The following is a 13,510-nucleotide window of genomic DNA, read 5'->3' as shown; positions in this document are numbered from 1 at the left end:
GTCGAGCGCGGAGTCTTGTTGACTCAGGCAGGCATATAGAGCCAAACCATGCTTGTTATTAAGCTGGTACACAGTAAGTGCCTACCTGGATACCTAGGTAGGTACTAAGTAGTCTGTGTGTAACTGCTGTCGTGTGCCTGTTTTCGAGCTATTGGCCAAAGCTCCCCAGCGTAGACCCACTTCTCTGATTAGGTAACCAGCCCGTCCCGGCTCATGCAGCCAGGGAACTTTTTTCCTCGACCGCGAAGAGCTCAAGCCCAGCCTCTGATCGGTAGCCATCGCGATTGGGACGACAAATAAGCGGCGGACAATTGACGACGTGCCATTCCGGCTGAAACTCATTCGATCCCAATCGCCTGGACTCCCCGGTCCCAACACTCCCGCCTTCCTCGCCCTTCCTTTTGAGGCGACGGCCCTGCCCCCAGACATCATAATGGAGGCCCCAGCACACACCCTCCTGCGACGCGCGGCACGGAGCTGCGTCTCCAGCACAAGACGCACCCTCAGGCAGCAAATACGCTCGAAAGCTACCGCGTCACGCACAAGGCGCTCTCTAAATATCTCGCCACACCCTTCCTTCCTCGCCCCCGACTCGAGCCAGCAATCAGACCACATCATCTTCAACCCGCCCGCGAGCGCCCCGTCCGTATACCACACACCCTTCAAGTTCCTGCCCAAGAACGACCCTCGGAGGCGCGCGAACCTGGCCAAGATATTCGAGTCACACTTTGCGCCGACCACCACAGCGGGCGGCGCTGGGGCGGTACAGGCCACAGACCTGCCGACGCTGCCGACGGGCAACCACAAGTACGACCCGGCCTTCCACGCCCGGGGCCCCATCACCAAGGCCGAGGTCGACGAGATGCGGCGGCTGCGTGAGGAGGACCCGCACAAGTGGAACGTCCGGGCGCTGTCGGACAAGTACGCGATCCCGCACATCTTCGTCATGATGTGCTGCCAGGCGCCCAAGGAGAAGCTCGAGTTCGAGCGGACGAAGATGGAGCTCATCCGCCAGCGGTGGGGGCCCATACGTGCCAAGGCAAAGGAGGATCGCCATCGGAGGACGCAAATGCTTTACCGGGGGGAGATATAGTACGGTGGATCATCGAGTTGTGGTCTACGACAGCCACGTGGGTACGCTCGGTCGCGAGTCCCGGAAGGACCAAGGCCGCCCATTCTGGGATCTCGACATGTTCGGCTGGGGTTGTCGACATGAAGTGATGAGCTACGCCTGGACGTCTTCTCTGGACGACCTCGAACCGGTCATAGCCCCAGAGACGGTGGATGCGGTGAATAAATGTCACCCAGAACCAAAGTAGTTCTGGGCGATGTGGGATGGCCGCAGGTGTACCTTAGTGTACCAACTACAAATGTAAGATCTGGGAGAACCATAAAAGACAGGCATCGAAAGGCTGGCGGGCTCGGCAGACAGAAGGTCGACGAGCTCCTTCTGTACATTTAAACCAACTCCAAATATCAGTTCGAGCTTCATTGCAGATCTCGCAACCTATTGTGGTCAAGATCCAGGGGGGGGAGGATCAAAGATGGGCGGCGATAGAATTCAAGTTGCAGAATACGTCCATCAGCAGAATCTCGACTGTCCTCCGCGGCCAATCCAAGACGCCAATTTTCTGAGGCCGTACTTCGAATTATCATCTAGTTTTTGGAAGCCTGGTTCTTCTCGTCCACTTGATAATCCTTCTTGCTGGGAATGACCCTTGAACACCAACCACACCAGCTCCGGGCGTGACCCGTAGCCTCGCGACGCAAGCTCTGGCCTGAGGCCTTTTCATCCTCCCACTCAGGCACGCCCCCACCAACTCTTACCATGGTTATCTTGACAGATTTGATCTTATTCCCGATGCCTTCTACCTCGTGCCTAGCATACCCAGGCCCCAAGGCCGGCGACGGCGTCCGCGTGTTTGCCGCGGTTGGGTCCAGAAGGCCCGGCGTAGAAGAATTGCTATGGAGGCTCAGGTTGCTATGGCTACTGCCCCATGAGTGTGCTCCACTGTAGAGGCTCAGCGTGGTTGGTGATGTGCCAGCGGATTGGCCCTGAGCTAGGAGATCCTCTGCTTCGCGGGCGTCTGCGGCGTCGCAGTCAGTCTCGTGCTCAATGTACTTGCTGTTGCAACACTCGTTTTTCCTCCAACACTCCACTCCCCGATCGGCATCTGCATATTTTGTTAGTAAATTCTGCCGCGTTGGTGAATGAAGAACAACTGCAGTCAAAATTGCCCCCTCGTGGAGTTGTACTTGCCCCCGATACCGGTGCCGAGTCCACCAAGGACCTCTCCGTACTGGGACCGCCATTTCCAGATCCTGAATCCGCGTCAGTGTCTGTGGGTCCCCTGTGACGTGCCTTCACCTGTGGGACAGGGGCATGTAAAGTCAAAAGAAAGAATGAGGGAGTCCTCTCACCCGCGATATTCGGAGTCGGCGCCCCTGATTCCACGGCCGCAGGGCTGGCATAGCCACACCCCGGCTGTCTCGCATGTACATATGGCACGTTGCACCAGGCCGGAGGCGGCTGGGATGTCGGAACTTAGCGGTGGCTTCACGAGGCAGCCGATGGGTGCCTTCTGGCAGGAGAGACAGAGCCTGCGATGTCTGTCGCGCATAACGGCAGGGGCTGGTGGTTTGATCGCACAATTCTGGAGAACAGATGGCTTGTAAGTCTGGGGCTCGCAAGGCTGTGTGGCGGCCGGGGAAAGAAGCCCACCCTGCACATGACGGTGCTGCATTTGCGACACTTGGAGACCATGTCCCGGGCACAGCTCCCGGCCTTGCCGTTGTAATAGCTGCTCCTCGACGTGTCCTCCATGTAGTACCAGTTGCCAGCCCTGGCGCGGTATCGCAGAGTGGACTCGGGATCGACAGGCAGGTCCTCGTTGGTGCAGTGAAGGGTCGATTTGAGGAGGATGGAGCGGTACTGCAGGAGGGAGTCGTGAACGCCTCGACAAGTGCGCGACAGGCTGTCGAGGTCGTTGAGGTCAAGCTGAGCAGCCACGGCCATGACAATACTGGTGACTCCAGTCAGTTGGGCCCATCCCCAGGCACAGAGCTCCCGGGGAAGAGGTCGGAGTTGAGAAGACAGAAGACCGAAAGGGGCCAAAAGATTTGGTGGTTCGCCTACGGATAGCATCCCAAAGCCACTGTCATCAGGTGTGCCTCTGCGACAGCGGGCTCGTGAGTCGCCTCCTCGCGATCGTCCGGGCCGAGGGGAGCGGCGTTGTGCTCCTCGTGCCCGTGACCGACCGAGCAGTCTGGCGGCGCATTTCCGGTCCACACAGGTCTGGCCAGGTTGTGGCCCTGCTCGAGCGGCTCAACGTCGTCGTCTTCAAGATCTACGAAGACAGCCATTGCGGATTTGACATGTGTCCAGGAGCAGTAAGCGAGGACAGGTGCAAGCAGAGAGCATGCAAATGAGGAAGAATACTAGGGAAGCATGGGGACGGCAATAGGAACAAGAAGAGAGGGGAGACGCGGTTCGGGAGGGCGAGATATCTAGTCCATTGCAGCCCGGTGGCTGAATACAGGTAGACCACTACTTGTTAGTAGGTGCTGTGAGTGCCTCGCAGGGTCGATCTCGGAGGGATCTGGGAGAGGCATCCTTGACGATTGACCTGGAGGGGCAACCGAGGGGCCCAGGAGCACTGCCGCCCGCCGCCCGCCGGACCCACCTCCCAGTCCTAACAAGACAATGTGCATGCAGCAGGAGCCACCTAGATACCTAGGTACCTACCTAGGTAGGTACTTAGGTACTACCTGCCTAGGTACCCAGGTACATAACTAAGTACCTAGGTAGGTGAGTACATGGCTACCCACCACCCAGGAATGGCTCTCCGGTAGCCAGCTTGACCTCGTTGAAATGTTCAAGTTGCCGCATCCGATCGAGATGTCTTCACGTGGAGACTTTTCGACCTGAAATCCCCATCACGAGTTGGAGCTGACCCGGGCTCGGCGACAACCTGCCAAATCGGCCGGCTCTCGAATTCTGTCCTCCTTCTGAGTTGCTACCTCCAGTACCAGACGATTGACTGTCCGCGACGCTGGCACGTCCACCATGGCGCACCGGTGCTTGCTATCATGGCCGGCGGTAGCTTTTCTGCTTTGGTGGCTGAAAATATTGCTCACTTGATCCCGGCCCACGACCGGTCCTGCCTGTCGGCCGTGCATAGCTCTCGTGTTTTACCGCCTAGTGGCTGGTGATGCGCCGACCAGAGGCCCGATATCGACAGGATGACCACTCTGTCCCGTGCACACAGTGCATCCTGGGACTCAGTGGCACACAGCCTCAAGTTGGCAGCCAAGTTCATCGCCCCGAGGACGAGGCACAATGGTCCAGTGATCATCGTGACTGTCGTGCGGGCCGGCGAGGCGCCAGTTCCAAACTTCTCACCTAGCGTTGAGACTGCCATGTGCCGGCCATGTTTGGAGGCTGGCAAGGGCACACAAACCCAAACATGAAGCTTAGTCCTGAATTCCACGTTCAACTCTGTTTCTGTCACCTCCATGAATCTGAAGGCAAGGCGAACCGCCCAGCTTTGCACCTCTTTGTGGAAAGCTCCTGAGCTTCACCGCCGCCCCGCCTCACGATATGTCTGACCATCCAGCCTCAGAACGACCACTGTCGTGGGACGCAGGCGAAATACCACACTTGAATTCTCAAGAAGACCAGGTCCCGCAATTTTTTGAACGAGACGATGACCACGCGCAGGACATTCGGCCGCGTCCTCCTCTCAGTCCCCGAATTCCCGTGCTCGAGGCTCCTTCGTCGTCTCGGGACGCCGGTCCTCCACATATCACACTGCCGCAGTCCCCTGGCCAGGTCCGTCTCGGAGATTCGCTACGAGGCACACCATCCTCCAGCTCGTACTCATCACCGACAGAATCGGCCCCGCATTTTGGCACCACATCCAACCGGCCGGCACGCGCTCTAGCTGGATCTCCGGCGCCAGAGGCTCCGTCAGCACAAGGCGCATACTCTCCGGCGTATTATACCAGTGACGGCCACCAGAGCGTCAATTGCATCCCACTACAGGACTTGGAAGTCTCTACGCGATCTGGACAGACCAGAAGGGATGAGGACGATGACCATGCTACCGGCTTGTCTAAAGGGAAAGCGCCGGCCACGCCACATTCCGATCTACCTCGCCTAGATGGGAGACGATCCGATACTCAAGCTGGGCTGCCAGCCACAACAAAAGGCCACGAGGTAGATGGTGGCGATTCAAATGCGGGTTCGACCAGCACACCCTCCAATTCGTCGAATATGGGGCAGAAGCCCTCCGTGTCTGAGAGGACCAAGACATCCAGCATATCGTCAACACAGGAGCGCAGGGAGGCAATGGATTCCTTGAATGGTATCCGTAACGACGTCATGGTGAATTATCTTTACCATGAAGCCCTTGTGAGATCATATGTCTCTGCCGCAGACCCATGGCAGGGAATTGTGCTCAAGAAGGAGCGGGGGAAGTACTCATGCTGTCCTCCACAATTATCCCTCTTCGAGAACGGCTTACTTGATAATGTCAAGAAGATGAACGTTTGCTGTGCGATGACAGTGAGTACCCCGGTCACAAGGACGATCTTGGAAGGCATGGCGCACAAGAAGCTTGGTTACGTCCCCATGCCGAACGGCCTGCGCGTGCAGGTATTGAAGACCATGTCAGACCTACCACAGTGTCAGGTCCACCATTTTGCCGCATTCATAGAGGATTTGATGATCCTTGTCGTGTGGGACGATGATCCAGAACTTCTGCTACAGCGGGCGGAAACCTTGGAAGAAAGTTTCGTCACGAGGATCTGGGTTGGTGGAGGAGAGATCACTGAAAAAGGTGAGAGTAATAACCCAAAAGCACTGGCAGGAAACCGCACCGACGCCGCGGACCCTCGAGTGCTGGAGGAAGGAACGGACGGGCAGGAAATGCGGCCGGTTAGAATCGTCAGCTCCATCATTATCGCTCTCACTATCTGCCTCGCCACCACATGCATGGGCTTCGGCTGGAGGCACCTGGCAATGGAGTGCAAAGTAGACGGGTATTTTCCTCGACTGGCGCTGGTCGTCCTCGCTCCCGTGCAACTTTTCCTCAGCATGGTTCGTAAAACATCACTTGCATGTCATGGGGACTCTTGAAACTAACAAGGATGTTTAGTTCTTCTTTCAAGCAATCTGTGGCAATCTTGTCCAGATGTTCGGCCCAACCAAACAGGTCAACAGCAACTCAAAGTATTACTCCGGAAAAGCACCTGAGAAGCGTCTGGATCGGCGGGACTGTCTACCTCACGTTACCATACAGATGCCGGTGTACAAAGAAGGGACGGCCGCTGTCATCCGACCAACGGTCATGTCTGTCAAGACTGCCATCTCGACCTACGAGATGCAGGGAGGCACCGCCAACATCTTCGTGAATGATGACGGGATGCAACTTCTGAGCGAGAAGGAGGCCCAGGAGCGCCGGGAATTCTACGACGAGCACCAGATCGGGTGGGTGGCGAGGCCCAGACACGACCCTAAAGGCGAGACGCCTTTTGTGCGCCGTGGAAAGTTCAAGAAAGCGTCCAATATGAACTACGGAATGAGCGTGTCCAGGAGGGTAGAAGAAAAGCTGCACCTTGTCGCACGTGACGAGCATTGGACAGACAAGAAAGAACGCGCCGTGTACGAAGAGGCTCTCCAAGCGGTCCTTGGGGAAGACGAGGGGAGAACGCTGGCAGGAGGCAACATTCGGATGGGCGACTACATCCTTCTGATTGACTGCGACACACGAGTACCCAGGGACTGCTTTCTAGACGGCGTCAGTGAGATGGAGCAGTCGCCACAGGTGGCCATCATACAATTCACATCCGGAGTCTTGAATGTTACCACCTCGTTCTTTGAAAAGGGGTAAGCCAAATGCAGTCTTCTCAGATCACCTGCAGGTGGAATAGAAACTGACGCTACTTGTAGTATCACATGGTTCACAAACCTCATCTACACGGCCATAACCTACGCCGTCTCCACGGGCGATGTGTGCCCGTTTGTCGGCCACAACGCCCTCATGCGTTGGTCAGCCATACAGACCGCAGCCGCATTCGAAGACGACGACGGGTATGAGAAGTACTGGTCTGAGTCTCACGTATCTGAGGATTTCGATATGGCTATCCGACTGCAGTGTGCAGGCTACGCCATTCGGTACGCCGCATACACGGGCGAGGGGTTCAAAGAAGGCGTGTCCTTGACAGTTGATGACGAGCTCGCGCGGTGGGAAAAGTACGCGTACGGATGCAACGAGCTGCTCTTCCACCCGTTCAGATACTGGATCACAAGGGGGCCATTCACTCCCCTATTCAGGAAATTCATCTCGGCGTCCCTCATACCACTTCCGAAGAAGATCACCATCTGTTCTTACATCGGAACATTTTATGCCATCGGGTCTGCATGGCTGCTCGTGGTGACGAACTACCTCGTGACAGGCTGGGGAGTGGACCTGTACGAGAAGTACTACGCCAACTCGTTCTCCATCTTCTTCAGCGTCGTCGTGGTCTTCACGGGGCTGGGCAACGTATCGTTGGCGGTACTGCGGCACAGGCTCAAGAGGGGCCCGCTGATCAACAACTACCTGGACAATGTCCAGTGGATCCCCATGTTCACCATCTACCTCGGGGGCGTCTCGCTGCACGTTTCGCACGCGATCCTGTGCCACTTCTTTGAGATCGAGGTGAACTGGGGCGCTACGTCCAAGGAGCTCCGGGACGTCAGCTTCACCGAGGAGCTGGCCCACGTCCTGAAGAAGTTCAAGGGCACGTTTCTGTTCTGCCTGGGAAGCACGGCCATGATCGTGCTTGGTTACTGGGCCATCCCGTACCAGTGGCAGATCAGGGAATTTGCGTCGATATTCCCATTCGCCATGTTAGTGGGGTGCCACTTCCTGCTGCCGGTTGTTCTGAACCCGAGCTTGATACGTCTGAGCTGGTAAGGAGCAGAGGGCAAGAAAGGTGGTTGGGCTGCATTGGGGTTGTCGGCAAGCAGGTGCGTGGAACTCAAGGCCGTATTATTGTCGTTGATCATGTTCATCTGAAATTATACTCTTATGATTATCGTGAAGTGGCTGCCACAGAGAGCAACAGCGGACTTGGCAAGGTAAAATTTACTACTAGTGAGGGCCGAGCATGAGTGAGGATGGATCCTTTGTGTTGCCAGAAACTAGAGAAACTCACTTGGTGGTCGTGCCCGAAGCTTGTGGGGTCGAGGCCGCACACTCTCTCAGCACAAAGGAGATGGTGTCGTGGAACGGGGCTGCGGCTAGGCCCAAGAGTGCATGGACTCTATGCCACGACACTGTGATCATGGGCGTGCTCTCCACTCAAGCAGGTAATTTCCAAGGGCTGGAGGGCTGCTGCCCAGACTCTGGCTATCACAAAGAAATCCTGACGCGTGCAAAGTGGCCAAAGGAAAGAATACCGGAGTAGAGTTGGTACACGGGCAATGTGATGTGATAGGGATTACGAGCAACCCTTACAGGTACGTCAGGGTGGATACGATACGAAGAGGGACGTTGGCTTAAGCAACGACTGTGAATGGGCTGTAGCTTGAGCAGGTGGGGGTTGCGACTGCCAGAGCCCAATCAGGATGGCGGGCGTGGGGTAGTGTGGACCGACCAGCCTGCCAGCTTCTGGGTGACGTCTTTCCCCGATGCCGATCTAACAGTCCTCTGCCATGGTGCCCGGCCAGCGTCTGGGGGGCATCTGATTTTGATTCTGACCCCGATAGACTTGTTTCTACGCAAATTGTGTCCTTAGGCTTCAAACCTGTCATCCTAAAGCTCTCTTACATTGCATTGTATCCTTACCCTGAAGCAAGGCTGATCGAACGAGCAAACAAGCAAGCAAGCAAGCAATCGAACAGCAGAAACAACCAACCGGCTTGTCAGGACCCGGTGAAGCTGCACCGAGTAGTCGTGCTGGCCCTGCGCCCCTCGTCGAGATCCGATGAGATCCCCCCGTGTTCATCACCAATAAGAAGCTGGTGTAACCACCTTTCTCAAGACGGTCTGGCACACACAGCACACAGCTACGGAGTAGTCCACCTGCTCTCGCAGCTCAAACGGGAGGTGAGTTCATTTCTTCTTGCCCACCACGACCGAGACCATGCAGCAGCATCCGCATCCGCATCGCCCAGCCCGCTTGGTCCCTTCGGGAAGCGAGGCTCGGGTCGGGCGCGGGTGTGGGCGCGGGCGCTGGGCAAGGTGTGGTTGGACCCTGAAAGCTGTCCCAACCCGTCCGTCTCTGTAACCCAGGCTTTCAGGGCTCTCTTCTAATAAACCCACTCACTATATCTGCCCCATGCGCTCCTCCACCGCTTCCCTCCTCGAGCTTGTCCACTGGTGGCCACGTCGCATAACTCTCTCTGCCGGTTTGCTGAGCTGACCAGGCTACCTGCGGCATCACCTGCTCCATCACCTGCCCTTCTCGAGTCTGATCAGCATTGGCAACTCCATCAGCATCAGCATCAGCACCAATTCCGCCTCTGCAGCAGTCACTCCAGCTTCCGCACCCTGTTCGTGCCGCTAACCTGAATGAGAACGTACAGGGGACCTGATACCACCTACGTAGCTCCTCCAGTACGAGCATTGTCCCGACCGTCACACGACCGCAGACCGCCACAGTTTATCTTTGTTTTCTCCTTCAGCCCCGTCCGTATCTCGTCCGCTATACCACATCTTACCTACGCTTGTGGGCTCCCGACAACCTCCAACCCCAGTGTGCCAACGCCGACATCTTCTATTCCGATAGCTGGCAATGTCTGGCACCGGCATGGATGAACAAAAGGGCCCCGGTCCCCAAGGCCGGAGCGACTCCATTGATGATTACGATGTATTCGACGATGCCAAAACATACTACGCAGCCGACCGTCACAAGGGCACAAAGGCCTCGGCCCGGACTCGCACCTTCTCCCAGGTATGCTCCCAATTGGCCATCCGCTGTCACTGCTAGGAACGTCTACTCACACCAATTGCCCCACAGAATAGTCTCATGCAGCAGATGGAGAGACTGGGCCTGAAGGAGCCTTTTCGCCGAGGAAGCCATGGTATGTGCGGCAGAAGCACCTCTCTCCGTCTCACAGTGTCGAGGTCCTTCGCTGACATTTTTGGTCAATGATCAGACGAGACTACCCTGAAGCAGAACCGTCGGTTTCTCATCTCGGTCGATGCCACCCTCGAGAGTCTACAATCGCAGGAGGACACAGATGGAAACATGCAGATCACAATCGAGGATAACGGCCCCAAGGTAGACCGTGCCACCCGCCATGTCTGCTGGCTCAAGCTGACATCACACAGGTGCTCTCGCTTCGGACGGCTGCGTCCAACGGTTTCAACAGGTTCGACATTCGAGGGACTTACATGCTGTCCAACCTCCTGCAGGAGCTGTCCTTGGCTAAGGAGTATGGCCGTAAACAAATCATCCTGGACGAGGCACGTCTCAACGAGAACCCGGTCAACAGACTGTCCCGTCTCATCCGTGACCATTTCTGGGATGGCCTGACGCGGAGGATCGACGCTTCTACCATCGACATTTGCGCCCGGGATCCCAAGGACTGGACCGATGACCCCCGCCCACGCATCTATGTCCCCTTCGGCGAGCCCGAGCAGTTCGAGTTCTACACCAAGGTAGCAAAGGAGCGGCCGGAGCTCAGACTGGATGTCGTCCGCCTTCCGGACGCGATGGAGATCACCGCCGAGTTCATTCGTGACCTGAATGATGCCCCTGGTCTCCTCGCCGTGGAGATGGAGAAGGTCAAAGACCCCAAGACTGGCGAGGATACGCTGCGTGGTCTGCCCTTTGTCGTCCCTGGCGGCCGTTTCAACGAGTTCTACGGCTGGGACAGCTACATGGAGTCGCTAGGCTTGCTTGTTAATGACAGGGTTGATCTCGCCAAGTCCATGGTGATCAACTTCTGCTTCTGCATCAAACACTATGGCAAGATCCTCAATGCCACCCGGTCTTACTACCTGGGTCGGTCACAGCCTCCTTTCTTGACCGACATGGCACTCCGTGTCTACGAGAAGATCCGACACGAGCCAGGAGCCCTCGAGTTCCTCCGGGGGGCTATACTGGCAGCCATCAAGGAGTATCACAGCATCTGGATTTCTGCTCCTCGTTATGACCCCGTCTCAGGCCTGTCGCGGTACGGGCCAGTCGGTATGGGCGTTCCGCCGGAGACGGAGGCTAACCACTTCGAGCACGTCCTGGCGCCCTACTGCAAAAAGCACAACATGGAGTTTAAGGAATTTGTTCGCGCTTATAACAAACGCGAGATCCTCGAGCCGGAACTGGACGAGTACTTCATGCATGACCGGGCCGTGCGGGAGTCAGGCCATGACACCAGCTACCGGTTCGAAAAGGTCTGCGCGAACCTTGCAACCATTGACCTCAACTCATTGCTCTACAAGTACGAGACTGATATCGCCCGCACCATCCGAAACATCTTCGGCGACAAGCTGGCCATCCCTGAGGAGTTCTGCGCCGGCTCACTCGTGCCAGGCCAGGTCGAATCGTCTGCCATCTGGGATCGCAGGGCGAAGCGCCGCAAGCTGGCCATCGACAAGTTCCTGTGGAACGAGGAAGAAGGCATGTACTTCGACTACAACACGGACACACATGAGCAGACCACCTATGAGTCTTGCACGACCTTCTGGGCGCTCTGGGCAGGTGTCGCGTCCCCCAAGCAGGCCGCTGCCATGGTGACCAAGGCGCTTCCCAAATTCGAGGCGTACGGAGGACTGCTAGCCGGGACACTTAAGAGCCGTGGCGAAATCAGCCTTGCCCGGCCGAACCGTCAGTGGGACTACCCCTACGGCTGGGCACCACAGCAGATCCTCGCCTGGACGGGTCTCTACCGTTATAGCTTCACGGAAGAGGCCGAGCGGTTGGCGTACAAGTGGCTGTTCATGATGACCAAGGCATTTGTGGACTTCAACGGTGTAGTAGTCGAGAAGTACGATGTGACAAGACCAATCGACCCGCACAGGGTTGATGCCGAGTACGGGAACCAGGGACTGGATTTCAAGGGCGTAGCGAAAGAAGGGTGAGTCACACGCAGACATTGGCGGCTGCCGGGCTGCTGTCTGAAGGTGGCCTATCGCTAACAAGTTCTCGCAGGTTTGGCTGGGTCAACGCCAGCTATGTCTACGGTCTGCAAATCGTCAATGCCCACATGCGCCGCGCGCTGGGCACGCTGACTCCGTATGAGACTTTTGTGAAGGCTCTGGAGGAGAACCAGGCCAAGACTCTCTCCGAACTGTCCTAGACGGGTCATTCTGTGCTTGCTGTTCAGCACAAACTTTAGACATGGGCGGGCATGTGATTTTGGTGTTCGAGACGGACACGATTCCTGAAAAGCGACGGTTAGCAAAGGATAGGAGTTTGAGGTAGAGAGCGAGCTTAAGCACGACTAGATTGGGCAAGGGCACATTCAAGTTGAAGGCGGTCAACGGTTGACATTCTTGGGTTAGTGCACCTTGAGAGAAAGAAGGCATAGGTCCGGGTACGACATGATGAGAATCAGACTGGAGAGATGGTAGATAACGTGAACACGGGCAGACGTTGTAACGCCTGGTGGCCGCACTAGACGAACACATACACCTAAATAGCATGTCAAGCTCGAATTCAGTTGTGAGGATCTCGACCGACGCCACATTACATGGCGCAGGGGCAGTTTGGCAGTTTTGACAGTATAGGGCTCGGAAGTTGACCGAGAGACGACCACACTACTCCGTACACGCAAGCGCATGGTCCCCTAGATGTTCCTAGATGTTCCGCATGTGACAGCTAGGACGAGTCACGGATGTGAGACGACGGGTTTGTAGGGTTGATGGAAGAACCGAGGTCCCACAACTCGATCGGGCCAGGCGTGCAGGGCAACGAGGCTCATGAGGGACCGGGGTTGTACCGAAGTGAAAGCTATGACGACAGACCCTGCTATCACATGCCAGGGCTGCTTGGTCTAAGGCACGAGGCCCTCTGTGCCTGTCGAACAAACATGGCAAGCGTGGGCACAGAGCTGCAGCAATCTTGAGATGCTGTAACAACTGGTGAGCAAGCTGGCAATCTGGCAGGCTGGCAGGCAGACAAGCAGGACAAGATGGCATCAGATCAGCAGGGTGGCCAAGAAAGGCAGGCTCTTGTCGCACCGCACAACTGCATGACGATGAGACGGGTGTTCAACGTCGCCCCCAGGTCCCGGCAATAGGGAGAAGGGGCGCCCCCATCAGGCCCCAATGGCACTTCTAGAATACCACGCCGTGGCTAGCGTGATGCGGGGGAGGAGCTGGGGGTCTGGGCTACCGAATTCCCCAGCGTGCTGCTTGGCTGCTTTCGGCAACTCGGCCAATGGCTGCATGCTGTGCGGTCCCTTTCAACCGAGACAAGTGTATAAGCCGAGAAAGTGCAAGTACCTTGTTTTACCGCCACCACACGGCCAGGAATGCAAGTACATGCGTGGTCACATACACGCACACTTGCACTC

General features: G+C 56.7%; 4 protein-coding genes across 4 annotated transcripts; 3 read left to right on the top strand and 1 right to left on the bottom strand.

Moving 5' to 3' along the window:
• Nucleotides 1-433: 433 nt before the first annotated feature.
• On the top strand, nucleotides 434-1,093 carry KVR01_001515 (uncharacterized protein; the record flags this gene model as incomplete). Its single annotated transcript, XM_044784184.1, has 1 exon — nucleotides 434-1,093. One exon carries the CDS (start codon nucleotides 434-436, stop codon nucleotides 1,091-1,093), a length of 660 nt encoding a protein of 219 aa, XP_044649470.1.
• Nucleotides 1,094-1,656: 563 nt separating this feature from the next.
• On the bottom strand, nucleotides 1,657-3,363 carry KVR01_001345 (uncharacterized protein; the record flags this gene model as incomplete). The annotated part of the gene is made up of 5 exons (XM_044782728.1): nucleotides 1,657-2,125; nucleotides 2,257-2,322; nucleotides 2,422-2,654; nucleotides 2,723-3,023; nucleotides 3,137-3,363. The coding sequence occupies 5 exons, from the start codon at nucleotides 3,361-3,363 to the stop codon at nucleotides 1,657-1,659; spliced, it is 1,296 nt and encodes a 431-aa protein (XP_044649300.1).
• Nucleotides 3,364-5,275: 1,912 nt separating this feature from the next.
• Nucleotides 5,276-7,961, top strand: KVR01_001257 (uncharacterized protein; the record flags this gene model as incomplete). Its single annotated transcript, XM_044786385.1, has 3 exons — nucleotides 5,276-6,100; nucleotides 6,159-6,889; nucleotides 6,953-7,961. The coding sequence occupies 3 exons, from the start codon at nucleotides 5,276-5,278 to the stop codon at nucleotides 7,959-7,961; spliced, it is 2,565 nt and encodes an 854-aa protein (XP_044649212.1).
• An 805-nt stretch (nucleotides 7,962-8,766) lies between these two features.
• KVR01_001105 (uncharacterized protein) lies at nucleotides 8,767-12,880 on the top strand. Its single transcript, XM_044791221.1, has 5 exons — nucleotides 9,106-9,942; nucleotides 10,009-10,072; nucleotides 10,148-10,272; nucleotides 10,323-12,070; nucleotides 12,145-12,880. The coding sequence occupies exons 1-5, from the start codon at nucleotides 9,784-9,786 to the stop codon at nucleotides 12,290-12,292; spliced, it is 2,244 nt and encodes a 747-aa protein (XP_044649060.1). The 5' UTR covers nucleotides 9,106-9,783; the 3' UTR covers nucleotides 12,293-12,880.
• The last annotated feature ends 630 nt before the right edge of the window (nucleotides 12,881-13,510 follow it).

The sequence above is a fragment of the Diaporthe batatas genome (assembly GCF_019321695.1).
Source record: "Diaporthe batatas strain CRI 302-4 chromosome Unknown Contig00002, whole genome shotgun sequence".
In the NCBI taxonomy this organism is placed as follows: domain Eukaryota; kingdom Fungi; phylum Ascomycota; class Sordariomycetes; order Diaporthales; family Diaporthaceae; genus Diaporthe; species Diaporthe batatas.
Note: the sequence above shows the minus strand (reverse complement) of the source record. Positions and strands in the feature narration are given on the sequence as shown.